Below are 23,950 nucleotides of genomic sequence, written 5' to 3' on the forward strand. Positions count from 1 at the left end.
GAAAATGCTGCTATCTTTACTGCAATCCAACAGTGGAAAATGTTGGTTAAATCAGATGGTTAAATGTATCTGCACAATTAATACTAAGTTTTAAAAAATAAGTTGTTGTTTTTTTTATTATTATTAAATGTTAGAGAGCACAGACCTGCTGATAGTAAGCCGATAGTCTAGTGTTTTTTGCTGGTCATCAGCATATGTTGTGGTTCTGGAATGCTGGTCCTTTACCAGTCTTCTTAACTAGCTTAACCAGCAAGCCACTCTCTGTTAACCAGTTTTATCAGAAAATTAGTTTTTTTGCCTTCTGGTGAACAGCATGGCTATGCTGGTCCACCTGCTAGACCAGCATCAGCCAGCATAAACCAGCTTGAAAATTCAAGCCAGTCTAAGATGGTCTTTTCAGCCAGGGATTTAGGGATATTAATGATGTAAGGTAGATTGTCTGTGTATAGGACATCATTTACATTCTTAGTAAGCATGAATCTAACCTACATCTGCAGGGGATCCCTTATCATAAACTTTATGTATTACATCTTATAAGTCTCTTTTCAAATGCAAAATGGTGAACTGAAGAAGGCTAAAGAGTCTTGGCTGCAAATTACAAAACTGGATCAATTTACATAAAGATAATCCATCCTTGGAACACATTTCTTAATACACTAATATTTAGAATCCCATCATAGTTTTAATTGGCTTGAAACATCAAAGACTATTTTAATAAGAGTGCATTAATTAGATAGAGATGGTCTTGTTACATTATGTGCTCTTGAATCTCGGTTGAGCAGAAAATGAGCTAATTTTGGCTGTGGAAAGCAAGAGCAAAGGCTTTTGAAGAACTATTTTGAAGATATTTGCAATATCTGCAGTCTCTGATCAGACATTTCTGTCACCTCACTTAAAACATCTCAAGTTCAGTAAAATTCCCTGTTAATTCTCCTTTTTGTGTACTTTCAGCAGGGGCTGAGGAGAAAGATTGAAGCACAATCTCCTGGATGCAATCCCAAGCAGAATGGACTCTCTTCTGGGGTCTCAGTATCCAACTTCAAGCGCCTGCGTATGGAACCCAACCCATTTCGACCTGGTTCCTGTGCTATGGCTTCAGGGCAGTCTCAAAGCTTGGTTGGTAATGCTGACCAGTGTAATCTGCTTAGAAGGAAGGACACTTTCATGATGCCCCATGGAGTTAGCAGCGATATCTTCAACATTACTTTGAGGGATATGAAAAAAGAGCCAACTGAGGTTCAGACCTGTGGCCAGTCATCGACAGATCCAGCCATGTTGACATTTGACTTCAAAGAGGAAGGAAATGGACAGATCGACCCAGAGCTCCAGGACTTGTTTGATGAACTCACCAAGTCAGTGCCATCACTCAATGATCTAGAGCTGGAAAAGATGCTAAAGATGCATGAAGACTTTGGTCTGGATCTGGGCCGACCCAGTTCAGCTGGTGCAGCTCCTCCTTGTATTCACCTAGATAAGCCAATCAAGACAGAGTACTCACCAGATTTTTGCCAGATGGCTGGAGGATCTGCACAGTTAAGATCGTCCTCTGCTGGACCTTCTTTCTCCATAGCCAACACATCTTTATACACCTCACCAATCTCTTCAGGTCAGATGATTCATGGTCAGGTACCTACTGGGGGTTCATCTAGAGGCCTTCCAGCATGGCCTGAGATGTCACATGCTGAGCAGCTGAAGCAAATGGCTGCTAATCAACAACAGCCCAACTCTATGCTTCATACCCACCAACATAGTCAAGCAGAAGGGGTGAGAAACTGGTCTTCAGCATTGGGTGTTCATCAAACACCTACTAATTTCAATCAGGAGACCATTCCCAATAATGCATCCCTTTCTCAGCAGAGAATCAACTCTCAGAGTACTGGTCAGGCCAAAGGCATACCCAACTGCTTTCTCAAGCCGAATGGAGTCAACCCCTCCCATCACATCGACTCAAAGGTTCTCGGCAGTAAGCCACTGCTACATTTCAGCCCTAAAGCACCACCTTCTACCACAGGCCAACAAATGCCCCTTATGGCTGTTACACCAAACAAAGCAACCATGCAACAGAAGCTGACATCTACAGCAGGCCAAGCCATGCTCTTTCAGAACTGCCAGCTGCCCATTCAGCCTTCACCCTGCCTACAAGTTAAGCCCCTAAGTCAAAGGCCTCAACTCAGTCAGCATGGTGCGGGAATCGGTTTCAAACTGGCACAGCAGAGACAGGTAGGACACTGTGTTTATCTATTCATAAAGGAGCCAATAAGCCTACCTTTGACTCATATCTACAAAACTCTTTACTTCTGTATATCGTATATATGGAATTGGGTGAAATCATTTATTATTTATATTGTAGACTTGCAGTTTACTATTTTAAACTTGCAGTTATTTGTCATTTTGTGATTACTCAGAGCTCAGCTTATACTTAATATGTTGTCTTTTGGTTGTCACCATACCACTTCAATCCGATACCAATACCGATACAGATAGTTCTGTTAAATAATTTTTGGGCAATTACTTTGGATAAAATGGGTAATTTAAAATAATATTTTTAGTCATTATTCAAGTCATTATTATTATACATTTTTTTTTGCCTAAACAGAAAATGATTAGACTTCTGTTTTGTTTACCCTTACAAAAATTAACCATTTCACTACAGTAATACAGTATAGTTTAACCATGGTATTTAGATAAACTATAGTTACCACACAATTAACCATGGTTACTACTACAATATTGCTGTAGTAACTTCATGTTAAACATGTATTTAAATTAACAGCTGTCATTATTGTTCCTTTTATTATGCTACCATAAAAATTGCTAATACTTGATTATTATTCTAACTAATAAAGTAATTCATAATACGCAATAAACTGTTAAGCATTAACTGTAGTAATGTTTATTGAAAAAATTATTCATTGGCAATTATCCAATCGCGTCTGAAATGAACGTTCTGATTGGTGGATAAGCTTATTCGGACTGTCTGTCTCGCCAATGCATCTCTGTGCGCGTTTAGAGAGAATCTCTGTAAAAATAATAATAATAATAAAACACAATTCACTCAATGGTGCTGCGGCATCACGTTATTAGATTGAAAAAGTTCTGGTTGTTCTGGCGGCCATGCGTATCATCAGTTATTTCATGTGGGCGTACGCCAAATCCTAAAACTGATAGGAGGGCATACAACGTATATATGCCCTAGACTACACACCAGAAGCTGTTTCTCTGATGTTCTATCATTATCTCTACAAGGCGCTGATCCCTCTTGTTTGAACAAGTCATGTGACGGCGCAAGCGCTTGTCTGCTTGTGTCTTTCTGCATTTCTGAATGTTAAGATGAGTGGAAGAAGAAATAGTTCCCATCCTGCACAAGTATTTGCTAATATAGCCTAATCCATTTTATTTCACTTTGAAGCTTAAATTTATTGTTCGTGGTAACCAAATAATAATACCCCTAGTTAAAAAAAAAAAAAAAAACATTATTTAGAATAAAAAATTTTATGTGAGGAACAATATTTTCGATACAACATCAGTATCGGAGTATCGATACTTTTAAGATCGATCCGACCATCCCTAGTACGGAGTTATGGTGTATGTGGAAATGCTCTATGATGTGTCATTTCTTTCAAAATTAAAGCCATTCCAGTTTTTCAAAAGGAAAGCCTTTGTATTGGCTTTACCTTAAAGAGTATTTTGAATGTTCACTCTGTAATGGGGTTCGCACGGGCATGTTGGAGCCCAGGGTGGCCGTCTATATCGCCTGTAGGATGGGCTGGTACTTGCGCAGAAATGGGCCTGCCCAAATTACCCAGCAGCCCACTGGGAAAACACCCGGTGCTCCCGACGGCCAGTCCGCCCCTGTAAGGAAGGCTTCAGACTCACTAGTAAATGAGAATAGAAAGCTATGCAAACAGTAGCTTAATAAAAGGGTTCATTTTTAAATGGAGCGCATTCACATTGTAAAATATTGATTTAGCAAACACTTAAATATTTGTACAAAAAAAACACAAAGAAAAAACAACGAGGAACTTATTGTCATCGTATGCTTTTGCTGTCATCAAAGGTTCTTTTGTGAATTAAAAATTCCAAGACATCGATATAAATGTTTTGACATGAAGCTTTAGTGTAAAAAAAATAATAATTTCATGCTGGATGAATCATGTCCACCACCTTCAGCTGAAAGCATCGCCAGAATCATTAGTGATACTTCTCTCTAAGTATATTCAAGACTGTAACAGTAATATAATTGTCTTGAAACTGGAGGTTTTTTTCAAAGAAATTGATAGAATGCCTGTAAATGTATTCATTATTTATTAAATTTTACTTCTATCAAAATGTAGTCATGGAAGTTTGCCTGAAAGATGACAACAGGTTCAGATGTCTTACGCACGATTTACACATGTTTGGGAGCAGGTGTAAATTTTGTTCGTACCGACTAACGTTTAGAAATACAAGAATTTTCGTGAATCAGACTGGCTTTACAAATTATTTACACAAAAATTTGTTCTGCTTGTGTTTCATGAATGAGGCTCATTACACTTAATAGAATTTTTTTTTATATATATATTAAACACTTCTCAACAAAAAGCTATTCCAGTATTTACATTTCTAAAAGCTAATTTAAAGCACTTAAAACACTTCAAGGACCTACAAAGAGGTTTTAGGAAAAAACCAACAAAGAGGTTTTAATATTTGACGGGTCAACTCATCTCTGATCACATGAACAGAAAACAGTTTAGACAAAGTTGTTTAATATATAATATAAATATATAAATGTATAAATATTTTGGTTTGCAATATTTTAAATTAAAAATATCCTCCCATACTTACTCAAAGGACTGCACGCTCAAGTGCATTTATTTCCAAGCAAAGAATACAATCAAGTAAATTGACAGTTCATCTCGACTGCCACTGTGGGGAGAAGTCTGACTGTTTTATGTGAGTGTCAGAAAGTGATAATTAAGGCATAATGTACAGTCAGCTAGTCGTTATCACACAAAAAAACCCAACGTGAAGCAGAGGTGTCTTGTATTACCCTGAAGGGGGTTTATTTTGCAATAACAACTGGCTGACTGTACATTATTCCACTTATTACATGGCTTCTAACCAAATAAATAAATACATGGACATAAAATATTGTTTTGTGTTGAAATTCAGGAAGAAAATAATGAAATCCTGCTGAAATCCACCTCTAGTTGCGTCGGAGTTCTGTTGGTGTTTACTTTGTAAAAATTACCATCTGACTCCTCATTATTCAGCCTATTACAAGACTACTTGCAAAAAAAAATAAATAAATAAATAAATACACATGAAACATTGTTCCCCTTCTGTCGCTCTCTCCACGTTGTGTCGGAGAAGCGACACTAGGGGTCTCTCTTGAGCGCCGATATTCACCTCTGACCTATTGAAAAGGGCCAATGGGAGTTGGCAGTCAGTATTTGCATACCCTGCCCCCGGACATACGGGTATTTAAGCGGGGCAAATACGGAAGTTTAGTCAGAAAATTTCTTCGGAGCCGATGGTCTCTCTGCAGTGTGCTGCAAGTTACACACCACTCAAACGTTCCTGTTTTCCTCTGATGATCTGCATGCTGTTGGATCTTGACGGCGCACAACAGCGGCTTTCTCCTTCTCATTGCACGGCGTGCATTGTTGCCCCTGAGCGCTTCGACAGCGCAGACACATGCACACACACTGTGTATTAAAAGAGTTTTTACTAAAAGAGTAATTTCCTCTAAAAGAGCAAACACAGCGGCGTTGAACATCCTTTTAAGGACGCGTCTTTTTCAAGATGCCTTTCCGCCCCTGTGTCGTTCCTTGATGCGGTAGAGTGCTCTCCGCTTCAGACGGCCACAGGCGCTGTCTCGTGTGTTTGGGCCGTGATCACACCGAGGCGGCGTTTGTGGATGGTTCATGTTCTCACTGCGAGAACATGACCATGACCACGTTGTGGTCGTGGCTTGCTTTCAATAGAAAGCAAGCCACCCCAGCTGCACCCCGCATTGCTCCTTCTTCCCACGGGATTGAGGACAGTGCGGTTGGCGCTGGGGCGATTTGGGGGCAGCAGCGGGTGCAGTTTCGCCGGGTAAACCCCTCGAACCTCCCATTCCCGACACGCTCGCTGATCTCCGCCCACGCCATGGGCGATAGCAGCTCGCCTCACGGCCTGGCTGTCTATCCTCCCGAGTCCGAAGCAGATGAGCTCGCCGCTGCATCGGAGAGTGCGGTGTCTGATGCCGAGGACTCCCTGGACTGCCGCTCGGGCCAGCAGGCCCAGGCTGAGGCCGACGCTCAGATGTCCGACATGCTTGCCCGGGCCGCCTTGAGCGTGGGGTTGGATTGGAACCCTCCATCCTCCCCACAGCCTTCTCGGTTGGATGATTGGTTCCTGGGGGCAGCGCCGTTCGCGGCCTCACATTCCCCCGGTCCCTTTCTTCCCGGAGGTGCATGATGAGCTGACGTCTACGTGGAGAGCCCCGCTCTCCGCTCGTCTAGGTGTCACCCGCTCCACTCTCTCCACCCTCGACGGCGGAGAGCGCCACGGGTACGACGCGATTCCCCAGGTCGATAGGGCAGTTGCGCACCATCTATGCCCCAGTAGCCCTACCTCCTGGTGGGGTCGCCCCGTACTCCCATCCAAGCCCTGTAGGACAACATCCTCGCTCAATGCGAAGGCCTACACTACGGCTGGACCGCTGCCTCCGCCTCTGCATGCGATGGCCCTCCTGCAAGTCCACCAGGCCAAAGCTCTCAGAAACATGCACGGGGTGGACCTGATCCTGATGTGCTGCAGGAACTGCGCTCAGCGACCGACCTCGCCCTGAGAGCGACGAAGGCTTCAGTGCAGGCACTCGGACAGACGATGGCCACCCTAGTGGTCCAGGAACGCCATCTTTGGCTCAACCTGGTCGAGATGCGTGAGGCTGACAAGAACCGCTTCCTGGACGCACCTGTCTCCCAGATTGGCCTTTTCGGTGACACCGTCGAGGACTTCGCCCAACAGTTCTCCGCGGTGAAGAAGCAGACGGAGGCCATTTCGCACATCATGCCCCGCCGCAGACCTGCCGCTATGGGCCCTGCCCCGTCTGCCCGCCGAGGGTGTCCCCCTGCGAGGAAACCAGCTCCTGCTCCGCCTCAACCCGGGCCCAGCTCTCAGCCCCAGCGTCGAGGACTCCGCAGGCAGTGCACACCCCTGTCTCACTGAACCCCTCCAGGACCCGGAAGGCTCCCAAGCGTTCCTGAGACAGCCGACCCAGAGCCGAAGACGTTAGCTCCGAGGTGGTAAGACCACTCCGTCCCCGGTGGAAGGCCGGGAGGAGAATCCTTTGTTTTTTCATTTGCCACACCCCTGACGGGGCTGTGGTACCCACATTCTCAATAGAAGAGCTATTTCCTTTGCCTCTGGGTCACCTGGCTCGCAAATGCCGCTTTCACGGCAATGTGCTTTCAAATCACAACAGTCCCGGTACACCGGACGCGCGATCCCGCCTTCCGCCTGCCCATGACTGTACCCCAGCCGGTCAGCAGTCCAGAGGATGCCAACATCAGACCTCCTCCTCAGTCAAGAACCCGCCCCTGCCGGGCGTGCGGAGCAAGGTAAGTGCTTTGAGTCTATTCTCAGCACCTCAGCCTCAGGCCGCAACGAAGCCGCCCGACGCTGCATTACCTGTTCCGCCCGCTGCGAGGCCCCGCCGGTACGCCCAAAATACTGCGTCCCTTTGGTGCCCCTAGCGCAGAGCTGGGAAGCGTGGCTTTCGCTTCCCAATGCATCACGCTGGCTGCACCGGACCATTCGACTCGGTTACGCAATTCAGTTTGCCTGGCTCCGCCCCCTTCAGAGGCGTCCGCTTTCCGCAGTACACGGCGAGCATGCCAGTTCCCTGCGCACGGAAATCGCGACCATCTTAGCCAAGGCGCTGGTACAGCCCGTCCCTCCAACCGAAATGAGGAAGGGTTTCTACAGCCCTTACTTCATTGTACCCAAGAAAGGCGGCGGCTTACTGACCAATCCTGGACTTGCGAAGTTTTCAATCGGGCCTTGTTAAAACTCCCGTTCAAAATGCTCACGCAGAGAAATATTCTGGCTGGCGTTCAGCATCTAGATTGGTTCGCAGCGGTAGACCTGAAGGACGCGTACTTCCACGTCTCAATTCTGCCACGACACCGACCCTTCTTACGGTTAGCGTTCGACGGCCAGGCGTTTCAGTACAAAGTCCTCCCCTTCAGCCTGTCTCTGTCCCCTCGCGTCTTCACGAAAGTCACAGAGGCGGCCCTTGCCCCGCTACGAGTAGCCGGCATCCGCATTCTCAACTACCTCGATGACTGGCTCATCCTAGCACACTCTCGAGAGTTACTATGCACACACAGAGACCAGGTGCTCCGGCACCTCAGCCGCTTGGGGCTTCAGGTCAACTGGGAAAAGAGCAAGCTCACTCTGGTTCAGAGCATCTCTTTTCTCGGGTTGGAGTTAGACTCAGTCTCAATGACAGCACGCCTCATGAGCGAGCGTGCTCAGTCGGTGCTGGACTGCCTCGCTTCCTTCAAGCCAGGCACAGTGGTCCCTTTACAACTTTTCCAGAGGCTCCTGGGGCATATGGCGTCCTCCGCGGCAGTCGCGCCGTTGGGGTTGATGCATATGAGACCACTCCAGCACTGGCTCCAGACTCGAGTCCCGAGACAAGCATGGCACCACGGCACGCATCGGGTAAGGATCATCCCCGCCTGCCTCAAAACACTCCGACCCTGGACAGACCTCTGCTTTCTACGGGCAGGAGTGCCCCTGCAGCAGGTGTCCCGACGCGTTCTGGTCACAACCGACACCTCCCGGTCCGGGTGGGGTGCCGTGTGCAGCGGGCACGCAGCAGCGGGCCGTTGGAAAGGGGCTCCGCTGCGTTGGCACATCAATTGCCTGGAGTTGTTGACCGTCCTTCTTGGTCTCAGGAAGTTCCTCCCATTAGTTCGGAACAAACATGTCCTCATGAGATCGGACAGCACCACGGTGGTGGCGTACATAAATCGCCAAGGCGGCGTACGCTCCCACCACATGTCACAACTCGCCCGCCGTCTCCTCCTCAAGTCGCTGCGTGCCACTCACATCCCCGGCAAGCTCAACATCGTAGCGGACGTGCTATCACGACAACGCCTGCCTGGCGGGGAGTGGAGGCTTCACCCCCAGTCGGTCCAGCTGATTTGGGAACGGTTTGGCAAGGCCCAGGTAGACCTGTTCGCCGCCCAGGAAACCTCCCACTGCCCACTCTGGTACGCCCTAACAGAGGCTCCCCTCGGGACAGACGCGCTGGCACACAGCTGGCCCTCGGGGCTGCGCAAGTACGCATTTCTTCCAGTGAGCCTTCTTGCACTGGTGCTGTGCAAGGTCAGGGAGGACGAGGAGCAAGTCATGTTCCTCGCGACAGCTCCTCCTGGCGGATTCCCCTGAGAAAGGACCTCCTCTCTCAGGGACGGGGCACGCTCTGGCACCCGCGCCCAGACCTCTGGAACCTCCACGTCTGGTCCCTGGACGGGACGCGGAAGATCTAGCCGGCTTACCGGCGACCATTGTGAATACAATCAACCAAGCCAGAGCCCCCTCTACCAGGCACCTTTACGCCCTAAAGTGGCGTTTGTTCCGGAGATTGGTGTTCTTCCCGAGCCGAAGACCCACAGAGATGCGCGATTAGGCCAGTGCTTCTGTTCCTACAGGAGAGGCTGGACAGGAGGCTGTCCCCGCCCACCCTCAAGGTGTATGTTGCCGCTATCGCCGCCCACCACGATCCTGTAGACGGCAAGTCTTTGGGTAAGCACGACCTGATCCTCAGGTTCCTGAGAGGCGCCGGAGGTTGAATCCCTCCCGGCCAGGCCTAGTTTCCTCCTGGGATCTCTCGGTAGTCTTGGCAGGACTCCAGAGACCTCCCTTCGAGCCGCTCGAATCAGTTGGACTCAGGGCCCTCTCTTAAGACGGCCCTGCTGATCACGCCGCCTCCATAAAGAGGGTCGGGGACCTGCAAGCGTTCTCTGTCAGCGACACTTGCCTGGAGTTCGGTCCGGCAGATACGTCTGTGATCCTAAGACCGCGACCGGGCTATGTGCCCAAGGTTCCTACCACACCATTCCGAGATCAGGTAGTGAACCTGCAAGCGCTGCCCCGGGAGGAGGCAGACCCAGCCCTTTCATTGCTGTGTCCAGTGCGCGCCCTGCGCATTTACCTGGACCGCACACAGAGCACCAGACGCTCTGAGCAGCTCTTTGTCTGCTTTGGGGGACGGCAGAAAGGGAATGCCGTCTCCAAACAGAGGCTCGCCCACTGGGTTGTCGACGCCATCACACTGGCTTATCACACCCAGGCCGTGCCCCTACCCTTGCGGGTCCGAGCTCACTCAGGAAGGGGTGTTGCGTCCTCGTGGGCACTGGCCAAGGGCACCTCCCTAGCAGACATCTGTAGAGCCGCGGGTTGGGCAACACTCAACACCTTCGCGAGGTTTTACAACCTCCGTGTTGAGTCGGTTGCGTCTCGTGTTTTGTCAGGTAGAACTCGGTAACACGTAGACCGACCGGCCGGGTGGATCGCTTGCGCCCAGCGCCCTTTTCCTGACATCAAGGTAAAGTAGTGCGCCTTCTTCCCAGGGCGCCCACTCCGAAGTCGGGCCCCTGGTCGATTCCTCCCCAGCCCTCCGGGTCCGCGGTTCAGCAGAGGAACTCGCCGATCCAAGCCACTGCGGGTACCCTGATGGCTACCCTGTACTGGTATAGGTGCTCCACAGGTAAGGCCTCCTGCTCGGACTCCCCCTGTGTGTAATTCCACGGTTCTGTCCCCTTACGAGCGGACCCCCGTGTCTCCCATGGGCAGTTACAGCTGCCTCGGCCACCGTAATGTAGCAACTCCCCCCTTTCGAGGCTGGATCTACCACCGCACCATACTTCCCACACAAGCCCTAAGACGGCCGTGTGACGTGTCTACCACTTTTCCTCCCCAAGAAAAAGGGCAGGTGTGGTCTCCGCAGGGTCTGGGTAAGACCCCCTTCCCTATATGCATGTAAGGGCCCCGGCCGTGATTGCTCTATGCGAGAAACGTAGAGAGAAAAGAGGCCATGTTGGCAAACATCGCCTTGTTCCCCTCCCAGGGTAACTAGAAGGACTCCGATGTTCTTATGGGGCATTGGGGAAGGGTACCTGCAGCCAGGTACAGACGATGCGCGGCACTGGATGAAATCCATGCCCGCCTCTGTATCGGCGGTTCACATACATGGTTCAGCACATGGCAAGATTGGAATGGGTCCCCTAGTGTCGCTTCTCCGACACAACGTGGAGAGAGCGACAGAAGGGGAACGTTTGGTTACGTATGTAACCTCCATTCCCCGAGGGAGGGAACGACACGTTGTGTCTTTCCTCCGCCATGTCACTGAACCGAGCCACTGTTGTGGCCGGACCATTCCGCTCCTCAGAAAAATCCTGACCAAACTTCCGTGATTTGCCCGGCTTAAATACCCGTATGTCCGGGGCGGGTATGCAAATACTGACTGCCAACTTCCATTGGCCCTTTTCAATAGGTCAGAGGTGAATATCGGCGCTCAAGAGAGACCCCTAGTGTCGCTTCTCCGACACAACGTGTCGTTCCCTCCCTCGGGGAACGGAGGTTACATACGTAACCAAACGATTTGAGTTGAAATTATTTTATTAGCTTAATTGTAGAGATCGCACAGTGATCCGAGAAGCAGTAGAGATGGTTTGCAGAACCCAGATGAGCAGTCTGACATGTCTAAATCCCCAGGTGTATGGTTGTTATTGAGCAATTGACCAATAAAAATTGAGTATTCCAGAGAGCTGTGTAATAAAAATAACTCTTGCACAATTTACTTTAATTGTTATTTATTCCACCAATTAAATCCATTTTACATATCACATAATTGGCCACAATCTCCTCTCTCTTAATTTAATAATAGCTAGGGAAAAAAGTTATTTGTTACTTTTTTAATACTTAAGTACAATAAATGTGAATAACTTTTTACTTTCACTTAAGTATGTTTTTGGCTAGTTACTTGGATTTTAATGGAGTAAACTCACTTAGCGTTACACTACTTTTTAAATTAAAAAAGTAATTTGATTAAAATAAGGAATTACTTTGTAATCTAATTACACCCAACACTGTTAGCAAAGCCTGTATTATATTGTGATTGTGACTGTAAACATAAACATCGTTTTTACATTTTTTTACAATTTATAATTTTACAACTGATAGAACATATTTTAAATTGCCATGGACATGGGTTTAGTTCCTAGTAAATGCATAGATTGATCAAATGTATATCCCAAATGCACTAAATGTTACTTTGGATAAAAGCATCTACCAAATGTTTAAATGTAGTATAAGAGTTTTCTTAGTGCATTTAACTCTTTTATTTCGAAAGTTCAAGGACAATTCATGTTTTGTGTCATGTGCTATCAGAATTATCCTACTTCCCACTTCTGAAGTCACAATTACTATTAATTACTTGTCTCGGTCAAAAACGTTATTGTCAGAAAGAATAGGATATTGCATAATTCATGGGGAACGCTTATAATGACACTGAAAATACATTTTAGTCAAGCGATCATTTATAATTTGCAATTTACATTGGTTACTGATATACAAACTGTTAATAAACAAAACAGCAAAAAGTAAGGGAGCAGCTTTTAGAACAATAAATAAAACCATTTACTACAGAAACCGTACTTTCCTTTGCCATGTTGAAAGTTTATGTCTCCTTCCAAATCGAAAATTCTTCAATATTACCTCAGTGGATCCCAGTCGTAATCACGACTTGATGGGCGTTCTACATCTTCCAAGTAGGACACTAGTATTTACGATAATTCTGATAGCAAGTGAAGGTTATTACATTACATTTACACCATGCCGTTATTATTTCAATTATTATTTATTTTCCACAATAGAGTAGTAGTGTTAAAACCAAGCACACTGCGTTCCATCCATCTGTTAGCCTGTTGTGTTAATTGTTAGCTGTCTGCCAACTGCTTGAAACTCAGAGGCGCTGCATTTTGCTGTAGGCCTGTTTTCCTTTTGTGATTGTTTTTTTGTGTCTCAGCTGTTGTAGGGTGCCTTGAATATGTATTTCCCCTCTAAGCACTTTGACGGTAGCCCAACTTGCTAGAGCACAGTTGATTAACATGCAGAACTTCAAATTTCTCCGCCTGTCACAGTTGCTTGCCGTCAGGGAAGAGATGCGCACAGCAGGATTTGCTAATTGGAGGTTGTTAGCTGTGAGGGACAAGTTGTGGAAAATGACAGTAATATGCTTAGCCGGGTGCCGGAGGTTAAACCACTGATTTGTTATGATTGGGGAGCTTTAGAACATCCCCCTTTTCAGTTTCATACAAACAGTATCTCTCAAGTCTCTTTGTGAGAAACCATAACAGGAACCACACAAGAGGAGTCGTCCTTACCTACTTCAGAACTAGATCAGAGGGAGGGTGGAGATGCAGGGTTGATTTTGATACAAATATTTTTTTCAGTCATGCTTCCCAGCTCTGTATTCAGAACACAAGCACATTTCTCTCTTATTTGCAGCTACTAATTAAGGATGTGCAAAACTACATCATTTGTAGTATTTCTAAGGATGTGCAAAACTAAATCTTTTCAAAATAGGCTAGTCATTGGATTTTCTGAATAATTAGTCGACAAGACCCTGTTCAGACTCATTTCTAGGGGGCGTTCAAACAGGGCTCTCTGCTAACCGTACTGCATGCTACAGCACAACACACTGTCAATGCTGAAATACTGTCAGAGATGTTGCATCTCTATGTTCATCCCCTTTAAAACATCAATGTTAATTAAAAGAAAATTCAGAGTGATAGCCATTAAAGCGGATGACATCTTTTATAATGTTTTTGTTTTATACTATGAAAATGAGTCTTAGTGTGCTTTCACACTTGATTACTTGGACTGAACCCAAGTCCGTTTCTTCCCCCCTGCTGTTTAACAATTTTAACCTTTCACCTGGCACTGCAGCGCACGTTGTGTGTGCATCTCTAGACAGCCAGAGGTATTTACACTGGACTTTTACATTTAAAATAATTGTTTGAACTCCATTTACATTTAAACACACGTTATTTATATATATATATATATATATATATATATATATATATATATATATATATATATATATATATATATATATATATCTGTTCAGTTATATATTAATGGTGCATTGTTTAGACCATTTTATTCAGTGAAGAAAAGGTAGTGGATAAGAAGGCTTACTTGTCTTTCTGAACACGAAAGGTGCTGTTGTTTTACTTTGCCTGAAATGTATAGGCACAACTGCTCTGCCTCTTTCCTTGAATTCGTCCAATGGAATCAAAGCACTGCATGCAAAGTTAAAAGATTTGGCATGTGCACGACCGCACAAAACAGATTTACGGATTCCAGATGACAGCAGCGATGACGTCACTTTGTGTGTGCAAACCCTTGCGACAAAGTGGCTGCGTCAAGTATAAACCAGGCCTAACTACAGTAACAACTCAAGAAGACATCAGTTTTGTTGTTATTACGTTCTTCATCTCTTTGAATTTCCCACCAAAAGTTGACGTGCGCAGAACTTCTCTTGTGTTTGTCTGCCACGGTTGCATTGCAAGAGATGTAGAGAATGTGAGCTGCTGAAGGTGATTTATTTGAACACGAGCAGGTATGAGAAGTGCATTATCCAGTGTTGGATATGTTACTCTAAAAAGTAATTATTTACTAACTACTAATTACATCTTCTACAGTGTAATTAGATTACTGAACTAATTACTCTCTCTCTGAAAAGTAATTGAATTACAAATTACTTTCTGAAACTTTCTTTTTATCAACCTCGACCAGATGAAAAAGATAAGGATAGACATGATAGACATTGTTCTTTTAATACTTTCAAATAAATGATATAAAATCAAATGAATTATTCATGAACTGGCCAAATACTTTTTGGGAGCTGCATTAAATTAGAAAACATACATTTTAAAATTAGAAGTTAAAGTTCAATTTTTAATATACAATTTTTTTATATTGAATTGTTATAGAACAATTAGAGTGTTCAGGAATGTGAATGTAGAGTCTATACAGGATTTAACACAATTACATCAGAAGTAACTGTAATTTAATTACTGAAACATTAAGTGTAATCCCTTACTTTACTTTTTTAATGAAAAAGTGATTTAATTACAGTAATTAATTACTTAGTAATGCATTACACCCAACACTGGCTTCATACCATAATAATTGCGCCTGCAAAGATGCAAATTATAGTATGTCATTGATTTGGTACCGTTGCATTCATATTAGCAGTGAACCTTACTGGAGTTCACATGAACTGTACCTCAGACTACATTTTCAAGCAGACTCTGGTGCGCATCCGAGTTCACAAAACAGCGTTCATATCATCCAAATGAACAGAACTTTGATCTCAACTTAGATGTCATTCTTGTATCTCCTTTTGTTTTCTAAGGCAGAAAGAAAGTGCTACAGGTTTTGAACAACATGAGCGGGAAATAAATGATAACAGAAAAGCAGTGGAAATGGAGAACATCTTCTCCAACAGAGAGCAAATTAGGGAATGGCGAGTCTTCCCACAGTGAACTGAATTAGTAATACCATGTAAATAAAGGTTCAGAAATGGTGCCATAATCTCTTATGAACTTTCATTCTTGCTGACGTTTCTCCCACAGGGGGCAATATACATGTACATGTAAAAATACCAGGATGTTGGGTCTGTTTCTTGTTTTCTGGTTCTCACAGTCTACCAACAGTTGTCAGCATAAGTATGGCAAACAAAGTTCAAAGTTTGATTGTCACATAGGCTACATTACTTAATGGTACAAAGTAAGTAATGGTACATAGGCAGTAAAATTGCTTAGCAGTTGTACTTGGTATCATCTGTGAAATCAAAGTCTGTAGAGATTATATTTTTTTCCTGTGGAGAAACAATGTACTGCATTCAATACTTGAAAGGAATAATCCTCAGAGTAACATCTCACTAACTCTCTCTCTCTCAGAGAGATCTGTGTGCCCTAAAAAATTCATGCAGAGTGTAATACTCTGATTAAAGTGGTGTTACACTGACTAGTCAGAATCTGTAGAAGCGATTCAAGTATTTCTGGCTCTGATGCGAGACTGTCTGTTTCTTGTCTAGTTATAAAACAAGCTAAGGCACTGAATGTGCAGACGATAGAACAGAACAGAACAGATCTGAACCATACCATAACCAATCAACTTTCAAGTTTTTATTTTTTATGGATTTCCAAAACTCAACCAGAACAGTGATATCTTCCAGCACATTTTTGTAGATCAAACCGATGGTAGATTTGTTTTTTTAATGAAAAGTGAGTGGTGCTTGCTTGTGCTGAAGTCCAAATGTTAGTCAAATCAGATTTTTGTAGGCTGTATTATCATTTGCCGTACAAATATTTTTAAATATTGTTTTTATTACGTCTGTAGCACAAATAACATGGAGTTACACTCTGAAGTTTAATACTAAGTGTTAGTGGTTTACTAATTACTTAATACTAAGGTTCACTGTAAAAAGTGTGTAAACATTATAGATTTCTTAAAAAAAAGAATCTGATATAACAAAATGAAATATATTATATAAATGTCCAATCCAGCATTGCTATATTTCAGGCATTTTCATTTGCACAGAGCCTCATAATTCAGATGGTCGAATAAATATGAACATTCTTGCAATATTGCTGTATAATTAACATTTTAACATACTAACAATAGTAACATTGTAATAACATATACACCTAAATAAACATGGGTGAATATTCATTAAATCAACCAATAAGTCAACAACACCTAGCCTACAAAAAAAATCATTTTAAACTTTGACATTTATTCTACATTTAAAGCCTGCTGGCGAGTTTTGCTTTTTGAGAGCTCTTTGAAGTCCAACTTTTTAGATAGTATGCTTTCAATGGAGGGTACTGCCAGACTGCTCAGACTATGCTGAGACATTGTTGATCTCAGGTAGTGTTTTACATGTCTCAACTTGCTAAAATCCTTTTCACCTCCAGCAACAGTTACTGGTAAAGTGAAAAAATCCTCAGTGCAATGCACACCTCTCCAAAACTACTCCACAGTTCCATATAATGGCATTACGAAGCTCAAGATGGGTCAAAGAAGGTTGAAATTTTGCACAATAAATTGACCTCAGGTACAGAATTTAATTGTCAAATTCAGTCATTAGGTCTTTGTTGTGCTTTATTATTAGTGCATGACTTGTTTTTGTTATCTGGGCTTCAATTATTTATTTCAGCTTCTGAATATCTAGAGAAATCTCTTCCACCTGTAGGACCATGTTTTGTTTCTCAATGCGCTATAGTACCTACCTTTTACCCACACAGAGAGAAGTACTATGGTACTGAACATTTTGAAATACTTCTGGAGCCCATTTGCCTCAGACCTGGCTTCACTGGTTAAATTGAAGGTGGTTAAGACTCTTGTCTTTATGACAGAGGGCATATGGGATGTCATTACACGAACACTGGTAATTTGAGAACTCCATTGAGTGTCAGACTGTCACTCAATGGAGGGGGGAAGGGGCACGGACAGTTATTCCATCAACTTGAGGCGGCTTTCGCCGTCTCCTCTGCATTTATAACCGTGTCTCCCATTGACCGCTTTTGGATGTGCTCTATAATATGGAACAGCCTTTCTGTTGTGCACGACCCCTCCCCTGACAAATCCAAATCATAATGTTCATGTGTTGTACTTGCTAAGGTTTACTTTGTTGCTGCTTCATCAAAAAGCAATTTGAATTGTAAATGAAGTCAATCACTGAACCAATAGTGCCACCTTGAGAAACAAATAATATATATAATATGTATGAAAATGCATTTGGGATACTTATATTTCAATGTCATTGCTGAGAAAATCAACATGATATAGTAGTGATTTATATTAATATCGTACTCCTTGTCTTGTAATAAACAAAAAAGAGATTGTCTGTAATAGAAAACTTTTATAGATATGAAATCTGCCTCTGTCTCTATTAATTTTCATTGTATGGAAAAAAATATGCAATAAATGTGAATGGTGACTGAGGCGGACTCAACATATTCCTTTGTGTTTCACGTAAAAAAGAAAATCATATGGTTTGGAACAACATGTGGATGAGTGATAACAGAATAAAAAAACTGGGTGAACTATACCTTAGGAATACGTTTCTTTGCATAAATGTAACTTTAACATTTTAGTGGGAATGAGTCAGGTTTTGGGGTGGGGGTGAGGGGTGGTTGTAGCTGCACTACAAGGGGAGCGCATGGGAAAACGATCTGGGGCTAAGTCCAGATGCCGAGCTGCTCCCTAGGGAAAGCGTCCTGCCTCCAGTCGGCAGGAAGTGCAGTGAGAAAACAGCAGGACCTGGAGTCCTGTCAACTGCTTGTAATGCTGGTGGAATGGAAGCCTAAATCACATATCTCCTTTATGGAGTCAGTGGACACATGTGGTATTCATTTAACAATGCACTGGTAAAGAACGAGGAGGGAAAGAGTGATGGAAAACAGCTTTATTACACATCAGGATCACAAAGAGTGGATTACAGAGACAGCTAAGCTAACGAGACCCTTGCTCCCTCACATAACAAAGGGTTTGAGTGAGGCGGTCGGTTTCAGTGAAATGTGAACACAATCTGGCTTTGTGGTCAGAACTTATGAGACTGGTCTGAATTTCTCACGGTATATTCAAGTGGAGGGTGTTCAAATGTAATGAATAGTCCTGAATAGAAGTGAATTTTCCCTTTTTTCTGCATTTTGTACATAGTCAACACCACATGTGCATTTTAAAGCAATACGGCATGAACTTTAACAATGAAAGCAAGTATGGAATGTAATGAGGCTTCACGTTTGTCAAATATGTGGAATTTTTTAAATCCCTCTACTTATTAGTGTGCTTCCTAAAGAAACAACATTCCTGTTGCTCATAGTAAGGGTTAAGGATTTCATCAAATCCCTAAACTTCGGCGCATAGCTCATCACTAAATGCTGGATTATTTGGGAAACCCATTGCTGTGTAATCAGTGTGTAATGCATTACAAAGTAATTAATTACTGTAATCAAATTACTTTTTCATTGAAAAAAAGTAAATTAAGGAAATACTTTTCAGTAATTTAATTAGTTACTTCTGAAGTAATTGTGTTAAATACTGTATAGACTATAGAACAATTCTATATAAAACAATAGTGAATTTAACATTGAAATGTAATGTCTAATGTTAAAATTTATGTTTTCTAATTTAATGCAGCCCCCTTAAATTATTTGGTCAGTTCATGAATAATTTATTTGATTTTATATAATTTTTTTAAATAATTAAAATAACAATTTCATGTCTCACCAATTTTTCATCTGGTCGAGGTTGATAAGTGTTTTAGAAAGTAATTAGTAATAAGTAATGCAGTAATTAGTACAGTAATCTAATTACACTCTAGATGATGCAATTAGTAGTTAGTAATTCATAATGTTTTTTAGAGTTACTTACCCAAAACTGTGTGTAACTATTGGACAGAACGCATGTTCATTTATATATATTAACCAGTGTGGTGGGTTGTTTTTTGACAATGCTAGGTTAAAACGACTACATATTGAAGGTTCTTTATTTAGATGATGATAATAATAATAATAATTGTAATATAATATTAATAAGAATTTATTGCTATTGATTACAAATAAAGGGTTCACTTCACAAAAATCTAAATACATAAAAAGGCAATTAAACAAATGCATACATACATGCATATACAGTTACATTTATTGATTTAATTAACAATGATTTAGTCCTCTGCAGCATAAATGTGTCGTTGAATTTTATTGTTTAATGCTTAGATATTTTATTTAATAATTAATTTAGAAAAAGAGTTCACATCACAAAATTCCAAATAAACATAGCCACAAACTTTTATGAATTGCATTGACAAATATTTAATCCTCTGTACCCGACCTACGAACGAGATTCAAACCGACGATGGGATGGGACGTCTGGGAGTCGGACGCACTAGCAAGGAAGCTAGAAAAGCCATGACCCTAGTCTCAGTCTCTAGTGCATAAGGCCATGAGAGTAAGATTTACACACTGCACAGCTATCATGTACCAGCTGGCTACCGTTACACACACTTACGCCCGTTTCACACGTACTCCATTTGCAGTGCGTATGCGGTGCGTATTTTTTTCCGTACCCATGTTAACAGGTTAGAGCTTTTACACTGCACGCGGATGCAGTCCGTCGATCCGTTCCAGTTGCGGTGCGTATACAGCAGTGCAGCGATGGTTTACGGACCGAGTCTATTTTTGCTGTGCTGCACCGCACTGAATTAAAGTGGCAGTGCATTGTTCACATTAAAATAGACATAGATTGTCAAGAAACTGTAAGAATTTCATCATATACGCATAATAATACAGTTAATGTGTTCTACAGTTACTAAATTACAGGGTCAAGAAAAACAAAAAAGTATGATTATAGTCCCAAAAGTTGCAAAATGCCATCATATATGATTTTTTTACCCTAAAAAAAGACAGTGAACCCAAATGCGTCTCATTCTTCTCCTTATTAGCAACAGATATAGCGCGATAGCTTTTCTTCTGTCAACAACTGGAACTACAAGTAAAAAAAGAATCACAATGATTAAAATGAATTTTCATACTGTTTCAATGCCATAAACAATCTCAAAGTTAACGTTTGGGTTTAAAATCAAAATTCCTTACACATTTTTGATTTTGTGGCACACAGAAACTGCGGATCAGTAGCGCACTGCAAACGCGGCATATGTGAAAGCACTATATCGCGTGCTGCTCCTGTACCGTATACGCACCGCATACGCACTGCACACAGAGTATGTGTGAAACGGGCGTTACTTGGAACATCATAGCAACAGCAAAGCAATATGTTAAAGTTTTGCACAGCAAACCAATCACATTTCTTCTCAGAAAATGTACAAATCTAGTTTGTTGTTGAACTTGTCATCACATTTCTTCTTGTCCTCTACCTAAGTACAAAGCTACGGATTCCATATGATCCATGTTCCTATTTTTTAATTTTAGACCAGTTTACTCAGGAAGAGATTCATCTTTACATCGTAAAGAAGCTAATCAGAGACCCGGAGAGAGTAAATTATAGCTTGCCCTCAATAATTACCTCATGTCCCAGAGCTGATACCTCTGAGCGTGTGACATCAAAGAGCTTTATGAATTTAATTTGTCAAACAGTTTCATTCAAATGAAGCATCTAAACAACCTCATTCACTAAATTGAATCTGACTTCACACTGCTTCATGTGTGTGAGAGAGTGGACATTTGATAAAAGCACGTATGATCATTGCTTAGGCTCACTTTGCTCCAGAGCTGCATGCAGTGGCCTCCTAAACCAGCAAATTCCTCACATGACAGAGTTCTCTTTTAGTGTTTTCTTTTCGAAACCTCTTGAGTGGAGCTTTAGAGCGTTTCTCTCTTAAAGACATCAGTTCCTAAATTAATAGCCTTGCGTAACGCAGTGGGGCTTCAGTAAAATCCTTCTTGCCCTGGGAAATGTTTTGTGTCAACACAGTGATTGACAATGTACACACAAAGTGTGTGTTTGGCTGTTCGGGCTGACATGTTCTCAAACAGAGTTTCTGAGGACAGAAGCCTCTCCTCTTCTGCAGTTTTAGAGACTCATGCGAAATTTGGGGAGGACGAGAAGTTTATAAGGTTCATGCTTGTTTATAAGTACTTCACATTACTGAATCTATTTAACTAACGTTAACTTTTGTCTCTACATTTATCTAGCATTAACTTTTGTTTCTAGTGCATATAGTTCAAAAGTAAAAGGTGCTGTAAGTGATTTCAACCATTGGCAAACTTCCACCATTTTGCTAAGTTATACGACACACCATTTCTTAAAACATACCCTCCAAAGACATGTCAGCTAGCCTGATTATTTGACACAGTGATTGTTACATCCTAAAGCCTTCAGGGTACATGAAATGAGCAAAATCAAATGTTGTGTGTATATTTTGCTGGCTGCTATAGTCTTGGACTTTATACAGTATGAACACCTATTGGTATGATAGCGGCATCATATAAAAGAAAACATTACCAATGCCATTGTAGAAATGTCATATGCAGAGCATATATATATATTTGATTTAAAATGAGTTGACTGGAAAAACAAAAACTTTTATGTAAAACTTGTTTTAGAAAATAACTTAATCTTAAATTACTTGAAACAATTTTGTGTGCGCAAGGAGATATTTTGAAGACTCCAGAACATCCCAGAGTGTCCAGCAAGCACCAGGACCGTCTCCTCCTGAGGAGTCAGCTATGGAATTGTGTCACCACCAGTGCAGAGCTTGCTCAATATTGGCAGCAGGTTGGTGTGAGTGAATCTGCATGCACAGTGAGGCGAAGACTTTTGGACATTGGCCTGGTGTCAAGAAGGGCAGCAAAGAAGCCACTTCTCTCCAAGATAAACATCAAGGACAGACTGAAATTCTGCAGGAAGTACAAGGATTGGACAGCAGACTGGTGCAAAGTTAGTTTCTCTGATAAAGCCCCCTTCCAACTGATTGGGACATCTGGAAAATCGATAGTCCGAAAAAGAAAAGGTGAATGCTACCATGAGTCCAGTGTAGTGCTAACAGTGAAGGATCCTGAGACCATCCATGTGTGTGGTTGCTTTTCATCCAAGGGAGTGGGCTCTCTCACAATTCTGCCCAAAAACACTGCCATGAATAAAGAATGGTATCAAAACGACCTGCAAGAGCAACTTCTCCCAAACATCCAGGAGCAATTTGGTGATGATCCGTGCATTTTCCAGCATGATGGAGCACCATGTCACTAGGCAAGAGTGATAATGAAGTGGCTCAGATATCATTACATTTAAATTTTGGATCTGTGGACAGGCAACTCCCCAGATCTTAATCCCATAGAGAACCTGTGGTCAATCCTCAAAAGGCGAGTGGACAATCGTAAGCCCACAAATTGTGATCAACTCCAAGCATTAATAAGGCAAGAATGGATCGCCATCAGTCAGGATTTGGCCCAGAAGCTGATATCCAGCATGCCAAAGTGAATTGCAGAGGTTATGAAGAACTAGGGCCAACACTGTAAATATTGACTCTTTGCATATATTGAATGTTTATGCCAAGAAAATATTTAAAACTCATGAAATGTAGCAAACTTTGCAAAACACAAAATATGTCACTACCAATACGTTTGGCCACGGCTGTATATTAGTAAACACACCTACATAGGTCAGAGATGGGGACTCAAGTTAGAGACTCGGACTCGAGTCCTACTCGAATCACATTTTAATAGACTCCAGACTCTATTGACTTCAGACTTAACTCGACTCAACACAAATGACTTGTGAAAGTTTAAAAAATGACTTTCAACCTTAACAATTAATATCTTAAAGGAAGAATTTGTGTTTTATTTGTATGGTTTTATTATATCTGCTTCACATTTCCCCATGGGTCATGATCGATCGGACCCTTATCATAGAATTTGATGATGTTTTTCCACGTAAACCCCAAATTGTGATAAGAGTCCTATTAAACATTACGGCACCTGCCTTTTGTGCTCACAATTGGTTATGCCCTCAAAAGCAGAAACTTCAGGAGCACAAATGCACAAATGCACAAATGCGTTTATTATGACCGCACATTTTTTTCAAATGCACTTGTTCATTGAACTGTTGTATATAAGCAATATGACACTCGCAATCATGCTATATGGCCCTAAATCAGCACTGCTGTGATTACCTACAGGACTTGGCCTGCGGCCTCATGTCTGTGGCCGAATCAAAGCAGTGCTGATATTAGGGTTGGGCGATGTCCCCTAAATTGGCAGTTGACGATGTTGACAGTAAAACATCGCGATGGACGATGATATCGTCGGTGGGGCGGGGCGGGGCGGGGAGTTATATAATTTCATATAATTTTCAAAAATGATATGAAAAA

At 42.6% G+C, this 23,950-nt stretch overlaps 1 protein-coding gene across 2 annotated transcripts in view; it reads left to right on the forward strand.

Annotated features, from left to right (window-relative positions):
• Nucleotides 1-23,950, forward strand: part of zmp:0000001236 (mastermind-like protein 2) — a 124,996-nt gene that overhangs the window by 88,667 nt on the left and 12,379 nt on the right. The window contains exon 2 of one of the 2 annotated variants that reach the window (XM_052110800.1): nt 955-2,220. In XM_052110800.1, the coding sequence (XP_051966760.1) occupies nt 955-2,220 (1,266 nt within the window). Of the gene's footprint in view, nt 1-951; nt 2,221-23,950 lie in introns of both variants that reach the window. The other variant, XM_052110798.1, reaches the window with a different exon arrangement.

Source organism: Xyrauchen texanus, chromosome 38 (genome assembly GCF_025860055.1).
Source record: "Xyrauchen texanus isolate HMW12.3.18 chromosome 38, RBS_HiC_50CHRs, whole genome shotgun sequence".
NCBI lineage: Eukaryota > Metazoa > Chordata > Actinopteri > Cypriniformes > Catostomidae > Xyrauchen > Xyrauchen texanus.